At 37.6% G+C, this 16,470-nt stretch overlaps 1 protein-coding gene across 1 annotated transcript in view; it reads left to right on the top strand.

The window, feature by feature from the left end:
- The window catches only part of ADAM9 (ADAM metallopeptidase domain 9), a 97,794-nt gene that overhangs the window by 2,668 nt on the left and 78,656 nt on the right, over nucleotides 1-16,470 (top strand). The window contains exons 2-3 of the mRNA XM_045821539.1: nucleotides 11,613-11,710; nucleotides 13,850-13,908. Of these exons, the coding sequence (XP_045677495.1) occupies nucleotides 11,613-11,710; nucleotides 13,850-13,908 (157 nt within the window). The remainder of the gene's footprint in view (nucleotides 1-11,612; nucleotides 11,711-13,849; nucleotides 13,909-16,470) is intronic.

Here is a 16,470-nt window from a genome sequence, read left to right as displayed (position 1 = left end):
CTCATGGTGAATCACTGTAAAAGGAACTATGTAATAAGAACTGAGGTCCACACTAATTTTGTTTTTTGGTGCCAGCAAATGATTTGAATTTGATGTTTGTGTTTGTACTGTATAGGAGACTGTAGTCTTTTAAATTTAAAGATAGCTTGGTTTTCACTTAAAGCCCTATGCATGTTTTTCTGAAGAAAACTGGGCAGGATTGGAAGTGCTCAAATACTCTGTGAAAGAAATAAATGCTGGTCTCCACAACATAGCAAAAAATTGGGGGCAAGCTTCTGAACAAATAGTTTCTTAGAAAATTCTCTATCCTTGGCCATTTATAAGTAAACAGGTCTTTATCTCAAAGTTTATATCAAAATGAGAGAAAGTTCTGCAACTAATTCATCTTTTAATAAACTAAGACCCTACTGAGTTGAAAATATTCCTCTAGTGCATTATATGAGCTAAAATTTTAGAGTTTGGTAGTGAGAGAGTTTGGTAGAACTGAATACTTCTACTTGTCATTTTGGATAGCACATGGTCAGCTTCTCCAAGAAGTCTTTCATTACCTCTCATTCTAATTGTTGTTCAAGTACTAAAGATACTGCAAGTAAAATAGTTTGCCTTCCTGTCTTCCATTACCTTGGGAAGCCTGGGATGTCAAAATTATATTGTAACCATCATGTATTCCCACTGCATGGAAATGTGCCTAGTGCAGAGAAATTGTTCGAAATTTGATAAATGAAAATATGTGATAATATTCTATAAATATTCTTTTGGGGTCAGCATGGTTCCTCTTATGTTTCTTGACCTAATAATCCCTGGACATTTGTTTGATATGTTTCTGTAAGAAAAGACAATAAGGAGCCAATCATATGCCCAAGAGGAGTCTAAAGTTTTTAAACTAGTATGGGGGGGTGGGGAATGGTGTTCTTGAGCTACAGCCTTCCCTAGAGAATAAGCATAAAAGTCTCCCTTCAACAAACCATAGCTTCATTAGTTTATTTTTTTTTCCTCTCATGCTCTCTGATATTACCAGTTTACATGCAAGTGAACTGCAGTAGGTAAAATATATAATGAAATATTTATACTGAGCAGGATGATGGATTGGATATGGTTGTTTCATTGATTTTGACTTAGTGGTCAGGTTGGGTATTAGTAGACCAATTTTAAGTATGAGTAATAGCTTCTTTTTGTTTTTAATTTAACATATTCCCATATTTGCCTGCCCCTGTGAGATACTACTTGGTTCCTTTAACATCAGGCTGGTCCCAGCAGGATGTACCATCGAAGCAGAAGAATGCAGACCGTGCATTCTGGCTGATTATCTTAGCTTTCTTTGTTGATAAGTGGCTTTCCTGAGTGGTTGAGAGTATTATAACCCATGGCGATGGGGTGTCATTTGTTTTATGTAAACCGAAGATGCATACTGCATTTCTTTTTTTATTTTTTTAAATTTTATTTTAATTGTTGTTGCAGTACAATTTTCTATCTTTTACTCCCATTCCAACCCACCCACCCAGCTTTCCCCTCCTCCTTCCCATTTCTACCCGCCCCTAGTTTTTATCCATGTGTCCTTTATACTTGTTCCTGTAAACCCTTCCCCTTTTCCCCTGAAATTCCCTCCCCTCTCCCCTCTGGTCACTGTCAGCCTGTTCTCTATTTCAGTGTCTTTGGTTATATTTTGCTTGTTTTGTTGTTCTGTTGTTTAGGTTCCTGTTAAAGGTGAGATCATATGGTATTTGTCTTTCACCGCTTGGCTTATTTCACTTAGCATAATGTTCTCCAGTTCCATCCATGCTGTCACAAAGGGTAGGAGCTCCTTCTTTCTTTCTGCTGCATAGAATTCCGTTGTGTAAATACTATTTCTAAATACTATTAATATATATCGATAAAAAGAAACTGTAAATGTGTTATTATCAGCTGGTAATTAAAATATAGTTTCAAATGGAATAAAAAGTATAGTTTGGTTTTCAACTTTTTAAAAAGTAAAACATTTATAATTAAAATATATACAGAATAAGTTGCTGGGTTCCAGCACAGTGTTCAAAAAATGCTTTAAATTTAACCTTACCAAAGTATAAGGTACCTTTATATTTTTTTATTTTGATAAAAATCTTGAATTTTTATGAATCTCCCCCTCCCTCCCCCAAAGATGCAAGCTCCCAGTAACTGTAGGCTTTTTCTTGGAATAGCCACAAGCCCAAATGTAAGATAAACAGCACTCCCCTCCCCTTGGATATCTGGTCTATAGCAGAGTCTTGGAGTTAGGCCATCCTGTGAGTCAGTGCTATGTGACTGACTGCCTCAAAAGTAAATCTCGTCTTCCTGGTGTCTCAGTAACTAACCCTCCACTACCTTTGAAAGTTGGAGTGCTCTTTGAATTGTATACTTTTGTTTTTATATTGAGAAATTATTTTTATTTTGTGTCAGTGTTATTTTAGTCAAATAATTTTTCCAACATGGTCAGATATGATACTTTTTTTTTTTTTTTAGTACTGGGGAGAAAAAGGATACTTCTTGAATCACATCTTTTAAGAGTAAGTTAGGGAACCTGAGAAGTTTATTTAACTTGGTCTGCTTTAAAATATACAGTTGTTTGTGTATTCATTTATGTTTATCTTAACATAAGACTTAGAGTATTTCAGCTTATAATAAGTCAAATGATGCCACTGCCAAACATCTGTCATACTGTGTGATGAAACCCATTCCCATAGGTGGGAAATGCCTTTTCCCCTTTGACACACTTTTCTTTCAATGAGACATTGCATGCTTTAACTCATATTAAGAGGACCCCCCACTTTAGTTTCCCCTGAGAACCCTCAGGCAGTAGATCTCTGGAGATTAGCTTTATGGACACATTGGAATCCTGCTGTGAGTAGACACTCTGATCCCAGCTGCTGGAGAGGAGTGGTTAAGCAGTCTATGGCATAGAAATATGATGGAATAGCATTGTGGTTAACGTGCCAGATGTGTGGGCCACATGGAGCTGTGGAAAATGGGTATAAAAGATGTCAATATAAAGCTTACATGTCATGAACATGTACATGTTCATGACAATTATGAGTTGTATGTATAGCAGTAAGGGTAAGAAGAGGTTGTTTACTCAACATACACTTATTTAATATTTCCTGTACTGTACAGAAAGCACATAGCGAGTAAGATACTGTCCTTTGTCTCAAGAAACTTAAATTCCTCCCTAGAGGAACTTAAATTCTTTAGGGCATTAAATCCTATACATGGTTGGCATTTTTCCAAAAGGGACACTTACAAACAACAGCAAATGCCCTGTTTCTTTCTAAATGTGGAAATGTGTAATTGTAAACAAAAAAACACGGTAACACTCAAGAAATGTAAACATACAGGACATAGCTGTGACAGATTATAATTATGTTTGAAGATAGTTATTGATAATGTATGGTATATGTTTATTAGGGATTAACCATGTGAATGGAATGGAAATATATGGCTTGGAGTAACAACAGTTTTATGGATCTAATTACAACAATTTCTTTTCAAGAATGAACTTGGACAACAGAATTATCTTTTCATCTTTTATGGGGAACCCAGGTTTATTTTCTACAGTGAAAGTACTTCAGGGTGGCTATTTGTTTACATTATAGGTGGGGAGGAAAGGAGAAAAGCAGAAAAGCCCATGACTCAGGGTTCACATTTGTTTGCTTTGCAATTAGGTGGAATTCTTTTTACTTGTTTCCTCTACTATGGTTACTGTTATGAAACGTACACTTGGACTCCCTCCAAAACAGTACATAAAAATATCTACGGAGTTGGATTTTCAACCGGTGTGCCACAAAGATTTTTAGCACATGTAGTTCATGACTGGTTAGTCAGGGGCACTGACCTCTTTTCCTGTAGATTGTCAAAAAAAAAAAAAAAAAGACAACAGTCAACACAGCAATAACTGTCCAGTGTGAATGAATAAAAATTATACATATTTTTTGTCAGATCAGCCAAAAATAGGTATTTTTGGTGTGCCACAGAATTTCAGCAATTATTTCATGTGTGCTGTGAGTTGAAAAGGGTTGAGAATCTCTGAGTTAGAGGAAGAAGTGAAACTAACACCTTTCTCTGGATTTAAGACACTTTAATTTTCATGTTTTAACTCTTATTTTAATCTCCAGTGTGTTTTCTGGTGGCTTGATTTTTGACACTATGTTTAGTCTGTCAGATTCTATTAGAACAGCATATATTCTCTATGGAGTTGATTGGATTAAGATTTTTATTTCTCTGTGAACTACATTCCCCAGCAGGTACCTGGGAGATATATTTAGTTGTCGCACTGGTGGTGCTTCTGGCATTTAGTGGGTAGAGGCCAAGGATACTACTTAACTTCCTACTCTGCCCAGGAAACCGCCCACCCCAAGAATTTTCTGATCTAAAATGTTAATATTGTTGAGGTTGAAGCTTTATATAAAGAATGTTAATGCACTTCCCTTATAGTAACATGTGAAATAATGTCATTTTTGTTCCCAGGTGAAAGTGCTGCTATTTGGTATTTTAAAAAAGGGGGAACTGAAAAATCTGTGCAAAGTATGAAGAGAGAGAGAGAGAGAGAGAGAGAAAAACAGAACTAGAAATAAGAAAGAAACTTTGAAAAAATATAGGAAGGAGTATTTCTATACAACTAGTATATATTATTCTTGAATGATACAACCTTAGTATGTACATTTCTTATGTTTTAGATTCCTTACACCACTCAGAAAGTGCATCATTGGATTTTAAAACCAAGAAGTTGATATCCTAATCATAGCTATTACATACATAAGTTATTTTTGGGTGCTATAGTTTTGAAAGCCTTTTAAAAGAAATGAGTAATTGGGTTTCTCCCTCCCCCAAAACAAGAATTGTGCTTTTATTCCTATATTGGACTTTTTTCCTTTGCTAGCAATCTATATAAAAGAGCTAGTTTTGGTAAATAGTTTCACTGCCCAAAACCAGCTGTGTGACTTATTAAGTCACCCTGTTTCAAAGTGAGAGCTGATTACATATCTGGCTGCTCATTTTAGTTCCTTTTGCCGAGAATTTCTTTTTCTCTGTGGTCTTTGCTCCTGAGTTATGATGAAGAAATTTAAGTTTAGTTCCATACTGTTGAGCTTCTAGTGTAACAGTTGTCCGAGTCTATTAGCATACATATCCTTGTCTGTAATGATTCAGTTCATGAATCACATCCTTGCCTTGAGTCATACAAACCTTGTCTGTAATGATGTACAGGATGATGTACGTTTTCTCACACAAAACTTCTAACCTGTTGCCTACAGAAGGCACTTTATTTCTGTCACCTATTCCTGCCAGCATCTCTGGAGTGACTGCCCTGGTAGTTGGGTGGATCACTGTGATCCAGAATGAAATGACTAAGGATAATGTTGGAATTTGTGTTTTTAGAAATTCGAGAAACTGCAGGCCATTGAAGGATTTATTCTGGGTGAAGAAATGGTCCTGTGGCTCAGTTAATTAAGGATTACAAGATATTTCTACCCAGGGATTTGAAGCCTGCATCTATTCAGGTCATGGGTTTCTTTTGACATGGTTCCCAATTGACAACTCCGGACAGCTGAATATTTTATCGTAGTATGTCATAAATATGCCTTGGAGTAGCCCGTGATTGCTTTTGTGAGCATTTTATTTTAGTCCATTTCTGGTGTTTTTATGTAATGACTTGCAGCCACATATACATAGTATAATATGCCATATTATAAAGCCATAAGGGATTGGTGGGTAAAGAGTTTGAAAACTGTTAGTATGACGTGACTGTGTTGCATATGATACAATTCATGTTTTCCTGTTTACACTGTATCTTTTAAAATCTTAAGCTAGGCAAGGTTGTAGACAGTTTTTTAAAAGATTTTTATTTATTTATTTTTAGAGAGGGAAGGGAGGGAGATAGAGAGAGAGAGAGAGAGAAACATCAATGTGCGGTTGCTGGGGGTCATGGCCTGCAACCCAGGCATGTACCCTGACTGGGAATCGAACCTGCGACACCTGGTTTGCAGCCTGCGCTCAATCCACTGAGCTACGCCAGCCGGGGGTTGTAGACATTTTTATACATGTACAGTGTTATCTTGGGGAAAGTTTGATGTAAATACTTCATTTTAATCTCTGGTTTCAGAAATCTGAGGGGCATAAGGCAATTATTGGGTGAATGAACATGTGGATTGGACCCGAAGGAGGAGAGGGTGGGAGAAGGGAGCCCAGGGAAGAAGGTGTCATAGCAGCCTTGACATGGGGTTAAGGCTGATGGAAAGGAAGGAGCTGTTGAGAGATGCTATGTAATCAGTGATTTTAAATAGTTTATGCTTTTTGTTCAAGAAACACTCTTTTTAATCCAACTTTAATTTTAAAAGTAATACAGGGGTTAGGAAATAGGTGCTCATTGTAAAAACAAATTCAAACACTGCAGACATATCAGAGTGCAGGAAATAAAGTCCAAGTCCCTACCTCATTACTTTCTGGTTTTATTCCATCATAGTAACTACTTCAAACAAGTTTGGTACATTTACCTATGGTATTTACATGTTTATTTATGACACATTCTATAGTCTCATATATATAATATGTGATACAACATTTCACAAAGACTATAATACAGAGTTTTATAGAGTGAAAAATAAAAGTCTCTCATCCCACTCCCTATGGATAGCTACTTAAAAATGATTATTTTGTTGTAGAAAATATGAAACATAAAAAGAGTAGAGAGAAGAGTAATGAACTCCTGTGGACTCATTACCCAGTTTTAATATAATTTTATATGCATCTTCTCCCTCAAACACACACTTAATTATTTTGATGCAAATCCTAGATCAGGGGTGTCCAACCTTTGGTGTCTCAGGGCTACAGTGGAAGAAGGAGAGCTGTCTTGGGCCACACATTAAGTACAGTGCTACACGTAATCACACAAAAAAACTCATGTTTTTTTTAAAGATTTTATTTATTTTATTTTTTATTTATTTTTAGAGAGGGAAGGGAGGGAGATAGAGGTAGAGACAGACAGAGAGAGAGAGAGAGAGAGAGAGAGAGGGAAACATTAATGTGCGGTTGCTGGGGGTCATGGTCTGCAACCCAGGCATGTACCCTGACTGGGAAAATCTCATAATGTTTTAGGTAAATTTATGATTTTGTGTTGGACTGCATTCATAGCCATCCTGAGCTCCATTTGGCCCATGGGCTGCAGGTTGGACATCCTGTTAGACATTAATTTTGCTCTCGAATATTAGGAATGAGTCTTTAAGACATAAGAACTTTTAAAGGAAAACCTTACCCATAACATGCTTATTACACTTAAAAAAACTAGCACTAATTCCTGAAGATCATTAAATATCTGTGCAGTGCTAAAATTTCCCTGATTATCTCAGGTTTTGTTTTTTTCTATTGATTTATTTGAATTAGGATCTACATAGGTCCATATATTTATAAGCCTCTTTTAATTTATCAAATTCCACTTAATGAATTTATTTCCTACACTGATCTGTTGAGTGGAATGTGTGTCTCCGGTCTCCCCTTAGTCTTTCTGTTTGTGTATGCTAGACTTAAGCCTCCTTATACTGAATGTGGTTTTGATATGTGGAGATATATAGAGTTTTCATCCCTGGACCTTAGACTGTGACCATCTACTTCATCAGGTTCACTGAAAACATTGATATGTCATCTCAGTGATGCTGGAAGAATAGATCTGCTGGACGTATCGGCAGACTGTGTCTCAGACCCTAATGTGGGGTCTCTTCCTGAGGAACTTGCGTGGCTAATTTCGATCATACTTGTTGCGCGTGGGTCACCGGCCAGCAGTGACCACAGAACGCTGTGGATGGCTCCACGATAAACACGCGAGAAAAAACGACATGCACAGAGACAGACTAGTTTCTGTGGGGAAGTAGGGACGAAATGGCCACCCCCCCTAGTGGGGAGCGCGCCAATTTACAGTCCATACCTGCTTTTATTGGGCTCATTCTGCATAATAATTCAGGTAAAGTACAGTACTCATTAGGGGGAAGTAAGGAACCATAGAAAACAAAGAACTCTGCCGGTCTATTGAGTTGGGGGTCAAAGAGCTGTAAGACTGAGGAACAAAATAACTTCCTCCTAAGACCCTTCTCATTCAACTGGGAGCATTCTAAACAAAGCAGGTTTCACAGTAATTTACATGTTCTTTCTTAGGCCTGATCACCCCGGGGAATCCGCACTTCTCAGTACCGAGCTGCACCACCCTGTCATTGTTTCAGGCTTAGGTGGAGCAAGGGAACTAAGGCAACTGGGAGACAAGGAGGGTTTTTTTTCCCAGATGCTGAGAACTCAGGCTATGTCAAAGCTGAGGAGCGAGGGTCCATCACCCCCCTTTTGCTGCAGCCCCCCCAAGTCCTTCTTTTTGGGGGGCCTCCCAAAGTGATCGTGCCTGTCTTAGGCCGTTCCCCCTGTGGGGAATCTTACCCGTCTTTGGCTAACCCGACCAAGCTTTTTGGGGTTCAGTCATGAATAAAGCAGCAGAAGCAGCATTCCTGCCAGGAAGATAAGCTTTTGTCTCCTTGCTGGCTTACAGTTCCAAGGGCGTTCCCTTAGCCTTAGCCTAAGCGGGGGTTTCAGCTTCTGATACCAGTCAGGGCGGTTCCCAACACATACTCACTTTTAGCTCAAGTGATGACTCTAGAACCCAAGCCCTGCTTAGATACGATTCCACTTTGTGGTAAACTGAGAAGGATTGAAATTGGGAGTAAATCTTCATGAGTGTTTTTTCTTTACTGTTAATAAATTTTATCTGAAGTTTATTTTTTTAGGATAGATCAAATGGCATTAATTTCACTCGCTATAATTGCTACATTGTTGTGTTTAAATATTAGAGTTAACCCACAGGCATTAAAAGTAACTTTTCCCTTACTGCTCTTGTCCATTCATAAATACTCCAGTACCATCTCACGGGATGTCATCCGTGTTGGGTGAGGGTGGAAAGTGGGAGGCGGGCAGATGCTGCTAGGCCCCAGATGCCTCTCTCACATCCATTTCCCCACCAGAATAGTTCGTGTGTGTGTGTGTGTGTTTACATCTTAAGATTTTGTTTAAGAGAAAGCATTAGGGTTTATAGTTAAAAATTGTTTGAAAATGATTGTTGTGCATCAACTACTTGGGTAAAGACTGACATTCTTTTTTGGAAATTCATTTTCCCCTTATATTTATGTAACATATTGCTATTTGCATGTATAACTATATATATATATGTTTTAATATGGAAATGTCAAATGAAATTAAAAAAATATTGTTATTCTACCATAGTTGTCCCAAATTTTCCCCCTTTGCCCTTCTCTGCCCAGCCCACCCCACCCTCCACTCCCATAGTCAATCCCCACACTGTTGTCCGTGTCCATGGGTCATTCATACGTGTTCTTTGGCTAGCCCCTTCTTCCTGTTTCCACCATTATCTCCCTTCCCCTGCACCTCTGGTTGCTGTCAGTCTGCTCCATGTTTCCGGGCCCATGGTTCTATTTTTCTCGTTAGTTTATTTTGTTCATTAGGTTCCTCTTATAGGTGAAATCATACAGTATTTGTCTTTCACTGCTGGGCTTATTTCACTTAGTATAATATTCTCCAGTTGCATCCATGCTGTTGGGAAAGGTAGGGGTTCCTTCTTTCTTTCTGTTGCATAGTATTCCATTGGGTAAATGTACCACAGTTTTTTGATCCACTCATTTACTGAGGGGCACTTAGGCTGTTTCCACACTTGGCTATTGTAAATAGCACTGCTATGTACATGGGGGTGCATAAGTTTGTTTGGATTGGTGATTTGGGTTAGGGTATATTCCCAGCAGTGGAATCACTTGGTCAAAAGGCAGTTCTATTTTTAGTTCTTTGAGGAAATTCCAAAGTGTTTTCCACAAGGCTGCACCAGTCTGCATTCCCACCAACCGTGCACTAGGGTTCCCTTTTCTCCACATCCTCGCCAGCACTTGTTGTTTGTTCATTTATTAATGATGGCCATTCTGACCAGTGTGAGGTGGTATCTCATTGTGGTTTTAATTTGCATCTCTCTAATGGCTAGTGATGTTGAGCATCTCTTTATATGTCTATGGCTATCTGTATGTTCTCCTTGAAAAAGTGTCTGTTCATGTCTTTTGTCTATTTTTTAATTGGATTGTTATTTCCTGGTGTTGAGTCATATAAGTTCTTTATATATTTTGGAGGTCAAACCTTTGTCTGATGTATCATTGGCAAACATGTTCTCCCATACAGTTGGTTCCCTTTTCATTTAATGATGTTTTTTTAGCTATGCAGAAGCCTTTTAATTTGATGTAGTCTCATTTATTTATTTTTTTCTTTTATTTCTCTTGCCCTAGGAGATATATCAGCACAAATATTGCTATATGAGATATCTGAAATTTTCCTGCCTATGTTTTCCTCTAGGACTTTTATGGTGTCATGACATATTTAAGTCTTTTATCCATTTTGAGTTTATTCTGGTGTATGGTATAAGCTGGTGGTCTAATTTCACTTTTTTGCATGTACCAGTCCAGTTCTGCCAACACTATTTGTTGAAAAGGCTATTTTTACTCCACTGTATGGTTCTGCCCCCTTGGTTGAATATTAATTGACCATAGAGACATGGGTTTACTTCTGGGCTCTCTGTTCCATTCCACTGATTTAACATATATTTAGGACTATAAGACACTTCCCCCCTCCAATTTGGGAGGAATAATGGTTGTTAATGCCACTGTTGAGTTCTGTTTACATTTACATTGGTGAAATATTGTTATTTATGTTATTAAATGTTTTACCATGTTTTTGCTTCAAAATTTTTTTCCTATTTTTCTCTAAAACCTAGGTGCGTCTTATGGTCTGAAAAATACGGTATGTGTCTGTTCTTACACCAGTACCTGACTGTTTTGATTACAGTAGCATTGTAGTGTAATTTGCTATCTGGTTTGTGATCTCTCCTACTATGTTGTTCTTTCTCAATTACGGAGGCTGTTCAGGGTCTATTTGGTTCTATATAAATTTTTGAAATTTTTTTTTAGATCTGTGAAATATGCCATTGGTATTTTAATAGGAATTGTGTTGAGTCTATAGATTGCTTTGGGTAGTAAACATTTTGATGATGTTAATTCTTCCAATCCATGAACACGGTATGTGCTTCCATTTATTTGTATCTTTTTAAATTTCTTTCTTAAGTGTTTGATAGTTTTCTGGGTACAAGTCTTTTATTTCCTTGGTTAAGTTTCTTCCTAGTACTTTATTTTTTCTTGCTGCTATAGTAAGTGGAATTTTTGTCCTAGTTTGTCTTTCTGACATTTCATTGTTAGCATACAAAAATACCCTCAGTGGCTGGATATTGACTTTGTATCCTGCTATTTTGCCAAATTCACTTATTAGGTTGAGAAGTTTTTTGGTGGAGACTAGGGTTTTCTATGTACAGTATTATGTCATCTACAAACAATGACAGCTGTACTTCCTCATTTCCAATTGGGATGCCTTTTATTTCTTTTTCTTGTCTGATTGCTGTGGCTAGAACGTCCAGTACTATGTTGAACCAGATGAATTTTCTGATTTGAGCATTTAGCTTTTGAATTCTATTATATTTTGGTACCATGTAGTTTTTTTTAGTTTACTTTTTATATTTTTCATCTTCTTTTCTGTAGGTTTTCAACAGACCTCACATCTCTCATCTTATGAAATTATAACTCCTTGGAGATTAACTAGGGAACGAAGAGAAGCCCGTAGGCCCTATTCAAAACAGGTAAGTTATCTCTTGGGAAATATTTATGTGTTTAAGTGTTTTCAAGGACAAAGGTGTTATTTAAAGTAATGATTGGTTCAGTGAGTAAATATAGGCCAAAAGCTAGTATAGAATCATACATATGGCACTGGTATTTATTGGATGTTACTCTAGTAAAAGTGGCATATTGATCCTTGGTATCTTTTTTTAAAGACAAAATGATCAACTTGAAACATAACAGAATGAAATGGTTAAATAAAACTCTAGGACCAGGGTAGGAGGCTGATTACATAGAAATTTAACCCTTAACTGACAGCTAATGCTTACAATGATCTTGCAATAATAATAAGTAACCTCTCTCTTAGTTTGTGATTGGTAGAATATTTCATATTGTATTTTCCCAGACACTGGAGAATAGTAGTGTATTCCATGCATACATTTCATACTGGCAATGTTTACTCAAAAGTAAGTTTTATTTCCATATTTGAAGAAACATACTCTGATGTTAAGGGGGTAACCAATGCACAGAAATAATTTTTTATACTATTTTGTCTTACTCTAAAGTTCAGAAACAATCTATTTGGGCTAAAACTGATTTTTCAAACTCTTTAACTTTGTAGAATTATAATTTAACTTTGTTACAATTTAACAGTAACAGATAATGAAGGATAGAGTTTATTCCTGCTGAATTGGTGATATATTTATAAGTATAAGACAGCTTGCACTTGTTTGGGGACTGGGCATAGTAAACAGAACACTGGAGTTTAGATTCAGGAGCTTTTAGTTTCAGCCTTTCATTTTCTCCTGTATAAGTAAGGAATGCACGAGTCTAAGATCTTCTTCCAGTGGAACAATTTGTAATATTTGCTTGTTTTTGTTTTGAACTGGGCATTCTACCACTTGATTTGTTGTTGCCTTAGAATAGAATTATTACGTGCTTGCTGCATTATTTTTCTCTTTTTCTTAACTAGCATAGGGAATACATTTTCTTTTTTATTGTATCTCTGATCGTGTCTTCATCAGTACTGCACACAGAGATACTTGTGATCATAATGAACTTCATTCATGTGCCCCCATAAGTATTTGAAGAAGGGGAAGCACTGTTTAGGCATGGGGGAAGTGGCAGGGAACGAGACAGACAGAAATCCATGCCACAAAGGCTTCTCAGGCTCCCACTCAGGATATGGAAGTGGAATGCCGGGATCTGGGAAACATCTGAAACCAATGTCTGACATCAGATGTTGATGTGCCCCTGGAGAGGAAATCATGGTATTTCTTGGCAAGATATTAACTTAGAGTCCAGACACAGTAGGGGAAATCAGAGGACATTTCAGATGGCATTATGTGTTGAGTTTTTCCATGATGCTCTCTTTTGTTAAAGAGTTAAGACAAAGTTGGATCTCCGGGTTCTGGCGATCACATTAAACATTTCTGGCCAATGAACTGGTGAGTTGCCGGGGAAGCTGTTTCAGAGTTGTTTGAGGCAGAGAAGAGGGTCGCTTGAGCTTGAGGATGTGTAAGTGCAAGTTACTGTGTGTCACTTCACTGACTCTGAGATGAAGTTTATGGTAAAGCCTGCTATCATTCAAAGTACCCCTGATGAAGAAGGAAGCAGAGTGCTGCCAGTCAGACCCCTGTGCTTTTGTAGGATGCATCCTGAATTCAGAGATGTGCATGTGTGGGGGAAAATGTGTTTCAGAATTGATGCGGTGTGGTAAGTCATGTGAAGATACAAAATTGTAAGAGTGTATGTAGTTCTTTTCAACTTTTAGATAACTAGAACTAGAGACAATTTCATGAAACTAAGTTTATTTCATTGAAAGAAAAGGAAGAACTACTTTATAGTGTAGGTAATACATGGATGGACTATACAGAAATAATTCCTGAAGTTACAGCCCCATTCTATAAAGAATTTAAGAAGAGTTTAGATAAATATGCAGGCAATTTTCCATGATGGGCTATTAAAGGAAAGCAGGGATGGTCAGAATATTTTCTATTCTTTAAGAGCAGATGTAAGTTTCTCCTATAAGACAATTTCAGTCAGTACCACATTATTTTAATGGAAGCTGGAGTTTTCCATGTCTTATAAATACTTGTTGTTAGAAAGTAATTTATAAGGTGGTGTTTTATTGTTCTTTTCTCCTTTTTTTGTACATTTAGGTATCTTATGTCATTCAAGCTGAAGGAAAAGAACATATTATTCACCTGGAAAAGAATAAGTAAGAAATTTATTTGCTTTGGCTTATCAGTAATTTTTTTCAATAATGTATAGGTTTATTTTCTAGTTAGATGTTGTTTAGTAGATTGATAAAAACTGAGAATAATAACAGTACAAGTTGGGAAAAAGCCATATTATTTTATATTTCCATTGACAAGAGAGCAAGGGAAAATAAAGTAAGAGAAAGTTGCATTTAAGAAGAAAACTTTTTAATTGTTATCAACCCAAGGAACAACTGAGCAGGCGTAAAGAAGTCTTTAGTAGTTTTATCAGTCTGTTAGAGTTGCCATAACAAAGTACCACAGACTTAACAACAGAAATGTATTTATTTATCAGAGCTCTGGAGGTTGGAAGTCCAAGTCCAAGGTGCCAGCAGGGTTGCTGTCTGGTGAGGGCTCTCCATGTGGGTTGCACACGGACACCTCTGTGTGTGCCACCATGCCCTCTCCCTGAGAGTGTGCGTGTGGAGTTGGGGGTGGGGGAGCGGCAAGTTCTCTGGTGTCTCTTCTGATAAAGGCGCTAATTCTGTCGGTTTAGGGCTTCACGCTTAGGGCCTCATTCAGCTATAATTATCTCCTTAGTGGCTTCATCTGCAAACACAGCCACACCGGGAGTTAAGGTTTCAAGGTATCAATTTTGGGAAGTGCAGGCACAAAGATTCCTTCCATAGCAGTAGTCTCTCACCTCCCTATTTTAATCTTTTCTCCTTCTTTTGGCGTATTTTCACCTGTTCCCACTTTGGTAATCTGTCCTGTTCAGCTGCCCTTCTGAAATGCTAGGTTTCTCACTATGCTGAGCCGTCTACTTTTCCGTAGCCTGTTTTGACCCCTCTCTCCCTTTTCTCATGGAGCAGAATTTCCAATATCTTTAGTGAGAGATCTTAGAAGAAAAACCATCTAAGAAACTCATTTATACTAAGGTGTGAATGGTGGGATGTAAAGTGCTTCTGTCTAAGGAAGTACTGAATTTTTCAGACAGTAAGACGCACCGGACCATAAGATGCACCTAGGTTTTAGAGGAGGAAAATAGGAAAAAAATTTTGAAGCAAAAAACGTGGTAAAATATTTAATAATGTAAATAGCATAGGCCGCTGCCCCCCCACCCCAGTAAGCCAGGCAAGCTACATTTGGACTATAAGATGCACCCCCCTTTCCTCCCAAATTTGGGGGGAATGTGTCTTATAGTCCAAAAAATACAGTATTTTTCAAAGTGCTGTCTTGGAAGCAGCAGCTGCACCTGGGAGTTTGTTAGAAATGCAAACCCTCAGGTCCAGCGCAGGAATGAATCAGCATTTGGGGAGGTGTCACAGCAGCAGTCTGTGTTTTAACGAGTTTTCCAGCTGATTTGTGTGCACCCTCACGTTTGCGTAACCCTTTTCACCTCAGAAGAAGAGGCTGAGTCAAAGGGCCTGAGGCTCCCTGACAGAATTTTAGGCAGTGTGACAAATACATTCAGACAAAGAGGCTTCTGGAAGCCACTGTATTTGTTAACATTTATTAAGCATTTTCTATATCGAAGGCACTGTACCAGGTACTTTTAAGTGTATTATTTATTTAAGTCTCACCAAACTCCTGAGAGATCCTACTTGATCCCTGTGTAATGATGTCAGTATATACAGAATTCTTATAGGTCTAAATATTTTCTCCCACTCTTCCTTTGTACAAGGACATGTAAATTAATAATTTTTTTTGATAAAGTTATATTTCCTTATGTTTGCAAAGTTTTCAGCTTATAAAGCATTTTCATAACTTTTATTTCATTTGTTATATTGTTGTAACAACTTCATTATAGAGTAGTGTCTGTTGTCCTCATTTTATGCATAAGAATACTGATATTCAGGAAGGTTAGGTGACTTGCTCAGTATCACTTAGTTTGTAAACGTTCAAGCTGGGGTGCCAGTCCAAGTCGTTTGACCTAAAGTCTAATGAAGTCTAATATAATGATTATATATGCTTTGTATAGTCTGCATTGCTAATACTTCTTGAATTGGTGGGGAAACTGGTGGTCATTAAATCTAGTGATCACTAATGAAAAGAAGTTAGGTTAGTCAAATAAAATGACTCAGATACACTTTCTCTAGTAATGGGGAAATTATGAAGTTCAGTGAAAGAGTGACTGTATTTGAGCAAATGCTTATTTTTCTTCTCCTTACCTCTAGAATAATGGTCTTAAGTTTTTTGAGGTCACAAATCCCTTGAGAATTTGGTTAAAGCTGTGAACCCTCTTTGCAGAGGAGTGTGCATAATCAGAGGCTGGGGTTGTAGAAAAGAATACAGCACACCTTTTCTCTGCTTGTGCGGAACAAGTATAAAAATAAAATAGAAGGGTAAGTTAAACAGGAGGTTAAAACATCCCTTTCATTACTGATACTGGCTGGTTTGGGATTTAGCTTAGAATAAGAACCTGATGGACCTAGGAATCCTGAATCCAGTATTATTAGGCAGATTTAGTCATTCATGGTCAGTGTTGCATGCTGGTGAGCCTTCTGGAGAAGGTGTCACTGGGTGGGCAGTGATTTCCAAAGAGGAAGAAGGGCAGAACAAAGCCAGGTATCTCCAGTGTA

The sequence above is a fragment of the Phyllostomus hastatus genome, unplaced genomic scaffold, assembly GCF_019186645.2.
Source record: "Phyllostomus hastatus isolate PE091 unplaced genomic scaffold, TTU_PhHast_1.1 phas_scaffold_46, whole genome shotgun sequence".
NCBI classification, from domain to species: domain Eukaryota; kingdom Metazoa; phylum Chordata; class Mammalia; order Chiroptera; family Phyllostomidae; genus Phyllostomus; species Phyllostomus hastatus.
Note: the sequence above shows the minus strand (reverse complement) of the source record. Positions and strands in the feature narration are given on the sequence as shown.